This window comes from Diabrotica virgifera, chromosome 9 (assembly GCF_917563875.1).
Source record: "Diabrotica virgifera virgifera chromosome 9, PGI_DIABVI_V3a".
Lineage (NCBI taxonomy): Eukaryota > Metazoa > Arthropoda > Insecta > Coleoptera > Chrysomelidae > Diabrotica > Diabrotica virgifera.
This window is the reverse complement of record NC_065451.1, coordinates 79,730,018-79,738,237: the sequence shown is the minus strand read 5'-3', so window position 1 is coordinate 79,738,237 and position 8,220 is coordinate 79,730,018. Positions and strand designations below refer to the sequence as shown.

The 8,220-nt window shown below is 28.4% G+C and overlaps 3 protein-coding genes across 3 annotated transcripts; 1 reads left to right on the top strand and 2 right to left on the bottom strand.

Moving 5' to 3' along the window:
- Positions 1–281: 281 nt before the first annotated feature.
- LOC126891033 (uncharacterized) lies at positions 282–2,561 on the bottom strand. The gene has a single exon (XM_050660212.1). It carries the CDS (start codon positions 2,559–2,561, stop codon positions 282–284), a length of 2,280 nt encoding a protein of 759 aa, XP_050516169.1.
- A 1,921-nt stretch (positions 2,562–4,482) lies between these two features.
- On the top strand, positions 4,483–5,254 carry LOC126891032 (uncharacterized). Its single transcript, XM_050660211.1, has 2 exons — positions 4,483–4,734; positions 4,783–5,254. Exons 1-2 carry the CDS (start codon positions 4,640–4,642, stop codon positions 5,252–5,254), a joined length of 567 nt encoding a protein of 188 aa, XP_050516168.1. The 5' UTR covers positions 4,483–4,639.
- A 1,058-nt stretch (positions 5,255–6,312) lies between these two features.
- LOC126891031 (uncharacterized) lies at positions 6,313–7,539 on the bottom strand. Its single transcript, XM_050660210.1, has one exon. The coding sequence runs from the start codon at positions 7,537–7,539 to the stop codon at positions 6,313–6,315; it is 1,227 nt and encodes a 408-aa protein (XP_050516167.1).
- Positions 7,540–8,220: the final 681 nt, after the last annotated feature.

Here is an 8,220-nt window from a genome sequence, read left to right as displayed (position 1 = left end):
TTTTTTTATATTCTACGTTTTAGTGTGGATCTTGATGTATTCTTGTATGAAGGTCTTCTAAAATGGCAATTGAGGAGTTCATTCTTCTTCTTCCCACCCCCAAGGGAGAGTATCAGTTTCAAAATAATTGACTATTCTTTTATCATCAGTAGGTCTTAAGGCAACTTTATTTTGTTGAATTGTGTAAACCTCATGTTTTTTAGAAATGATAAGATTTTGGGTAGCGTTCGTAACTGTGTGATGAAATAGACAATCAGAATAATCTTTAAAGGTTATAGATTTTAATTCACTTTTTTTATGCCTTTAGCTTTTTTAATACTATATTCTTCTTTTTCATTTAATACTTTTAATGCATACATTTTTGATCGTAAACCTACAAACTCAGTCATAATTCGACCACCATTTTCATCTTTCATTAATCCTAAAACTTTTTTATTACATAGTGGCATGTTATAGGCATTATTTACTGAAAAATTTGATGTGTCAAACTTATTTATATCAGCCCTCATATGCTCATATACATTTTCGTCGAAAATATGATAAATTAAAGAGTCAGTGTCACAATAAAGGAGTTTTGCGTTATCTCCAAATTTGTTTTTAGTATAGTTATAATGGAAGTCGTACAACCAAACTTTAGATAAATCTAAAATAGAAAAACCTATAAAAAGAGGTTTATTAAATGTTATTTGCGTTCGCTTCATTTCTACAACTACAAGATTTTCATTAATAATAGATAGACTATGAAAATTGGGTTTTGAAATGTAATTTCGAACACCATAACGGCCTTCCCACTTTGATAGTAATTTACAGTCCTTGTATTTACGTACATTTTCACAGGTCTTACCGAAGAAGGAATTTGTCATCATTTTGTAATTATTTGATTCAAATTCATTTTTACTTTTTTTCCTAAGTTCTGTATTTAGATCAACATATTTCTTCACCCAAGGTGCCTGATTGAATTTTAAGACTCTGTAAATTTTATCAAGTTTTAAACCTAGTGTTACTGCTTGTTGAAGAGCTCTGTAATGAATTATATAGTGTTTTTTATCAAATAAAGTTGTTAATAATTTTGTTACTTTGGATTTTGATTTTGGTGGTATTAGATGTTCAGGACATAAGGGTAAATCTTTGTGTATATTAAATAGTTCTTTTGAATAAATAATGTCACATTCTAATATATATCCGATATCAGAGTTTTTATCAACGGTTGTAATATCTGGCATCACATTAGGATCTATCCATTCAAAACCTCCATAAGGTAGAGAAAAACACATTATTGTACCATATAAATTTACAAAATCCCAATATATTAAGTAGGAATCACGATCTTGTTCATTATAGTCTTTACTCATATATTTGTTATTTGCTTTGCCATATCTATTGGATACTTGTGAAATTCCTCCTCGTAGACCTCGTTCGATAAACATTACTTTATCTATGTCATCTAATAACTCAATTTCTACTCCAGTAATCTTAAGACATGCATCAAATGATAATCCTGGAGCTGTGTAATAGTGAAGAGGATCTAAGCCATATGTTTTTAAAGAAGTTTCCCGAAAATTTTCAACAATATCACCTAATAATAATACGTCTGTAGTTAGATAAATTTCCGAAAAATCTTTTAACGTATTATTATGAAATTCTGTCCATATGTTGCATGCATGATTGTAATCATCATCACTAATATGTGTTTTAGTAAGAGTGCTATAAAAAGCATTTTTAGGAGGTAAATTTTCATCTTTAAGTTTCTCCCAAGAATCTAAATACTCATAAGGAAAAACACCTTTTCGTGTCAACAAATTAAATTGGATTTCATTTGGGAAAAACGATTTTAAAATTTTGTTTTGAGAAGTAGTCAAATAGGAGGCAAGCTTATCGATACTTTCAGACATAAATCTATAGGAATCGATAAATCGTAAACTGCATTTAGTACCTTGTACAAATTTTGTAAAGGAAATATATCTTTCTTTATTTAGAGGTAATATTTGAAAATTTCCTTCAATGTCCGTATTTAAATGTTTAATTAGGAAGTGACTATCATATCCCAAATTATGAAATACTATAGGTATCATAAAAGTTTCACGTAACTGTAAATTGCAACATTGATGTGAAGGACCCCTATAGGTTCCAGTCCTGTGGCAATGATCTTTGCATTTAATATCATCATCTGAAAAGGGTTGTGTGCAAATATAACATAATTCTGCATTTAAAAATTGATTTTCTTCTAGATTTGTCAAAGGTGTCATTGGAACAACGTTTGAATAGATATCATCCAGTTTTTTACTGATTAACCCTAATTCTTTAACAAACCAGGATATACAGTCCTCTCCTGTATAAATTTTAAATTGTGTTAATGAATCATCATATGAACATTTTAGTAGAAAAGCTACACTATAAGGTACATGATGTTGAATTTTTCTCATGTTCGCCGTTGGAATGGTAGGATCGGAATACTTTAATAGGAGACATTCTATATCTGCGTAAATGACAAAGGAAACTTTAATTTTGTTCTTAAAATTAGAAAATTTCAAGATTCTCTTATTCCAATTGGGAATTATCATTTTAGTATTATTCATTGTAAAACAGTCCACCCAATGTTGTTGAAGAAGAGGTTCAGATGAAAAATAATTTAAACATCGATCACATATCCACTTTTTAGTATTACTATTATTTAATTGTGTAAAAACTAATTTTGATAAATTTTTTATAAGGACATAATGGTAAATCTGATAGTGATCAATACAAATATTTTCAAAATTAATATTATTATCTCGATTGTCATATTTAATATTTTCATTTGTATAAGGAAGTATTAGTAGATTGACACGTTTTCTAAAGTCAAATTTACTTAAACAGACTGGTGCTATGCTGTTATGTTCAAAAATACCAAAAACGTTTATGGATATATTATTCATTTGTTCAAATTTCCCTATATCTTTTAATCTCATTGGGAAATCAATGTTATCATATTTTAGAACACTTGAAAAATGTGGATATGAGGATATTCTACTAGAATTTGTATTTGGTTGTACAGGAAACAAATATGCCACAACAGACCAAAGGAAACAGTAATTATCATTGTTTTTAATATTAATACAAGATTTTTTATTTTTAATAAAATCAGGTAATTCTATGTAACTAGAACAACCTACTGCTATGGGTATATACTGATTTATATTTACTTTTAAATTCAAAATTTCATACAATGCAAATCCTGAATCTCTCTCCTGAAAATCTTCAATTTTTGATAATATTCTATTAATGACGTATTCCTCATACCACTCTTTTAAATTAGTAGTGTGATCAATTATTTCGTTTTTTGTTGCAAAATGTTTAATATCAGTTTCTAAATTATGAGGTTTAATAAAATTTGCTAAAAATACAGTATTGACTTTTAAAAGTGTTTGTTTTAGTGCCTCTTTAATTTTTAGAGAAAAACTTCTAAATGCCTTTTTCAAAAATGTTTTAGGATCTTTAAAATTTAAATTAATAATTACACCAGTTTTGATTCTTTTATTAAAACTTGACTCTAAATCACGCCATATTAAATTATTATTAGTTTTTTTTTAGATTTTTGTTTTTTTGACTGTAGTTTTAATAATTTTCGATGTTTCAAATTGTGTTTGTGATAATTTAAAAGACCCAAACCCGTTTCAATTCTATTACGATGTTTAATATGGTGAGACTTATTTTGAATTGCTTTCTTAACTAAATTTATACTTATTTTGATAAATCTGATCCACTTGTTGAACTCCTCAATTGTTCGTAACAGCATTACAACTTTTTCCACTTTCTTCACCATATCCAAAACAAACATATCCAAAGTTTGTGAAGACATGGTATGTTTTATATTATTTTCAAAAATACTAACAACTCATTGGCACTTCTGCTACACTGAAGCTACCGATTCTAAATGAACCACAAGCAGTACGTAAATGATTGTTTGATCATGTTTGTGCATAGTAATTATTTGTAAGTAGGTATGCATGGTCATTAGATAACAACAATGTTGCAAATAACCATTATTTTAATTATTCATTAAAAAATTTTTCTTCACAATTAGATAGATAGCAACAAAGTAATAAATAAGGTATTTTTACAATAATTGGATTCTAATTATATATATGCAAAATTATTCATTAAAACATTTTTCTTGTCAATTAGATAGATAGCAACAAAGTAATAAAATAAGGTATTTCACAATAATTGGATCCTAATTATTTTAAAATAAGTGGAATTGCATAGATATGCTTAAACAAAAAAACAATTTGTAATTAATGACCATTAGATAACAACAATGTCACAAACACCAATTATTTTAATTATTCATTAAAACATTTTCTTGCAATGCACTTATTAGAAAAAAATATGTAATATAATTGCTTTGTTTTCTAATAAGTGCATCTCATTAAAAATGTTTTATGTAGTATTTTAGTAGGTAATAGATAAAATTTTGATATATATATATATATATATATATATATACAGGTGCCTGCAAACGGATATGATATTATACCAATAACAGGTTGAAATAAGTACTAAGTGAGTAACATTTTGTCATTGTTGGTGTATTCATCGTGGTCTCATTTATTGTCACTGTTTTATTTATTGTTTATTGTTGTTCTTTTCTATATATAAAATGTCTGGTGTACCATGTACAATTTTGGTATCCATAGAAGATAGATTAAATTTCCCCACGAAAATGGCTCTAGTAGTCATAAGGCAGCTATTCAGGTATGTTTTTTTTTTTTTTTAACAATCAGTTTTTGCATTCCATTTCAGATATGGTTTAAGAAGCATATCTCTCCGGAATGATAGAATCTTAATAGACTTAGTATATACCCCAAAGTCCACAACGCTGTCGAGAAAATTTGGTAACTTATCAGTAAAATATATCCGTATGCAAATAAATGATTCTAATGAGATAGGATTGTTTGAAAAAGCAATGAAGAGATACTACTTTGACTTAGAGGAGGAGACAGAAGCTCTTCCTCCTCCTCCTACTACTACTCCTTCTATTAAATCAATTCAGAAGGAACCTTTAAAGAAAAAATTGAAGAGGAGAGTAACACAGCATGTTGAGTCCATTGATCTTGATCAAAATTCACAAGTGTGGTCATTTGATGAACACATTATAGATGACGATGATAAAGAAGATCATACCAGAAGAGCGACAATAAGTGAGACCAGAAATGACTACGGCGACGACGATGACGATGACTACACCACCACATTGATACCTCCTACGGAGTAATTTTGTATTAATATATATATAACTGCAATTTATTTTTTGGTTTTTTTTTGTTTTAGAGGTACAGTACTGTGTGGAGATTGTAAAATTTTTTTTTGTTTCTGCAAACTTTCCTTAAGAATTCAGTGAGGAAACACTTCCAACAAGTGCAGAATGGTAAATGCATCAGAAACTGAAGAACGAGCTAAAATTCAGAAAATAGCAGTTGAGATTATAAAGGCACCTATGATAAGACATATTTTTATAACACTACTGGCAGTCTGTAAAAATCCACGAACGTTAAGCCCTAACGATTTAAGTAGGATTATTAATCACCACTTCAACTTCAACTTACCAGTTGAACCAGAGGAGTCCGATTATGATTCTGATGAAACAATTTGTGAATAATAATAATGATAATTGCAGCTATATTATACATATATATATATATATATATATATATATATATATATATATATATATATATATATATATATTTGTTTGCGTTATGCTTTGTACATGAGGAAAAAAAATAAAAAAAAATTTTTGACAATATGAGTTTTATTTGTCACAAGTAACATTTTCAATATTAGTAATAAATTTATTCATTAACCAATCATGTATTACATTTACAATTTCTAGAGAACAACTTAAGGTATTGATAGTATGTACATTGTAATGGATTAACATATTGCATGAATTTTGTTTTAATACACATAATTTTGGACAGTTCATTGTAGCTTCTATATCTATAATTTTATTACACAAAAACTTTTGGAGTGTCTTCTTTTTCGGACTTCCTTTGACTACAATTGTATTGGTTCCAATAATATTTTTAATGTACTCACTAATAGTTTCCATTGAAATATTATTGGGATGTGAACTATTCCAATTTATTCCATGTATATTGTCGGTTATCCACTGAAGATGGTGTTTATGTTTTTCTGCAAAACAATCCAAACTCACAGGATAATTGACAAATGTATGATGCCACACACGTGTATATATATTAAATATACATATTTCTTTAATAAAGAACTCGCTGTCTTTATATTGGAAACCTTGGATATCTATAATAAACATTATTGCACTTTTACTAAATTTGATAATGGATTGTAGATAACAGTACGATCATGAATTATTAAACAGTATACTGAAGTGTTGTCTGGAAAGTTTTCTGATGATTCTAGTTCTAATCGCACATCTATAGCACCACCTTTTACTGCTTCGTTTTGGTGACTACAATCTATGATGAATATCGGTGCTTTTTGTATGAAATTGGTTAAGGATAAGCAAGGTTCGCTTTTACCTTGAAAATAATATGATTCTTGAAACCTTGCATACATTTCATAAGCAATGGCATAGTGTTTCTTTTTAAAATCAATATTTAAATTATCATATGGATAAACCTCAGAATTCAAATACACTTTTAAATTAGTCAAATTACAATGATCAAAATCGCTATTATCTCGTGTTTTACTATTTTCTCTATCTGTCTGAAAACCTACAATCATGTATCGAGGCACTTCGCTTTGTTTAACTGTCATGATGGTCCAATCGTAAGATTTTGTTTTTGGTAGAACTGGTAACTTTTGTAAAGACCAATTTCTGAATGAAATTTCCAAATTATTTTGCATTTCCAAGTGTTGTAATAATACCAATTTTTGTTCATCAGAAACAGATATATGAGGTACTTTCCACATAATTTTTGTAATTTTAACTTTTGGAGTATCAGTAGCACCATCTGTCGTTATAGTTGCGTTAAAATCAGTATGACTGCGAACCAATACGAGTTCCTGCTGTAAATTAATAATAATTTTTTTAAAATCTTCTCCAAAGCCTAAAATTTGTTTCAGTGGAATGCAAACGTTAAAATAACCCGTTGTCGGTTCAACAATTTTAGGATGCTCCGTTATGGACCAACCAGAATTGGCATTTTTAATACAATCATTGGGAGTAAATGATGCATATCCTTTTAATGTTGATGTGATTCCAGGAAATCTAGAACGCGCAATTATTGTTCCTCCAAGTTCATATCTACATTCTTCAAATAAATGAAGAAATCCATTATTGATAAAACTGAGTTTCGTACTGTAATGGCCTTTTTCTTGTGATATCAAATTTCCCTCCAAAATTATATAACTCTCGCTGGGATATGTATAAATATTTTGTGATTCAATTGGTATTCTAATCTCATCATTATTGTCTAAAGATGTAGCTGAATATGGAAGGTGTGTATGATATTCAGAGTTAATTATAGATTCATCTACAGGTACAGTTTTATTGACATTAAGTATACTACCGTTCATTTTTTTTGTATGTAACTGTACACCTACAAAAACACTTTATAAAATATTCTTTGATAATAGTAAATAATTTACAGCGACACAAAAATCTTTGCTTCTTCTCCTTCTTCTTCTTCGTTTTCTTATTCTGTTTCTGTTTCGTAATTTTTAACTTTTAATCCTAAGGATATTAAGAATAAAATATTTTTCTGTGTTAATGGTTTGTACGTTGTCTTTAGACTAATAGGACTCAATATTTTTCTTTCTTTTATATTGTTCCACTCAATAGGATGTACATTATATAATACAACCATGTTTTTAAATCTTTTTTAAATGTAGTCTTATCGTTACCACCTCACCATTAAAATTGATTATATTTCCATCTTGGTCAACTATTTTAAGGTTAATTTCTTCAATATGACTTTATTGGTAAATAAATGACGTTAGCAGGAATTTCCACAATGCGGTGTCCAGGTGGAACTTTATGAAAAAACATATGGATCATATGAGTACTCTTTTCATTATTATAAGTATTTGTAACTAAATTGCACTCAACCCCTATAGAATTTACTCTTGTAATATTTACAGGATACTCTGAAATATGTTTGTCTGGTTTTGTATGTAAGAGTGGTTTAAAACCGAGAAGAGAGCCAATGTTATTGGGTTTTTTGAAATCCACGGTCCTGTTACATTTTAATTCACTTC

What these genes read in the sequence shown, in the direction of transcription:
- LOC126891033 (XM_050660212.1), bottom strand. Translation starts at nt 2,561, where the DNA reads ATGATAATTCCCAATTGGAATAAGAGAATCTTGAAATTTTCTAATTTT.
- LOC126891031 (XM_050660210.1), bottom strand. Translation starts at nt 7,539, where the DNA reads ATGAACGGTAGTATACTTAATGTCAATAAAACTGTACCTGTAGATGAA.
- LOC126891032 (XM_050660211.1), top strand. Translation starts at nt 4,640, where the DNA reads ATGTCTGGTGTACCATGTACAATTTTGGTATCCATAGAAGATAGATTA. An exon ending in GTCATAAGGCAGCTATTCAG is followed by an intron (nt 4,735 to 4,782) that starts GTATGTTTTTTT and finishes ATTCCATTTCAG; the next exon opens with ATATGGTTTAAGAAGCATAT.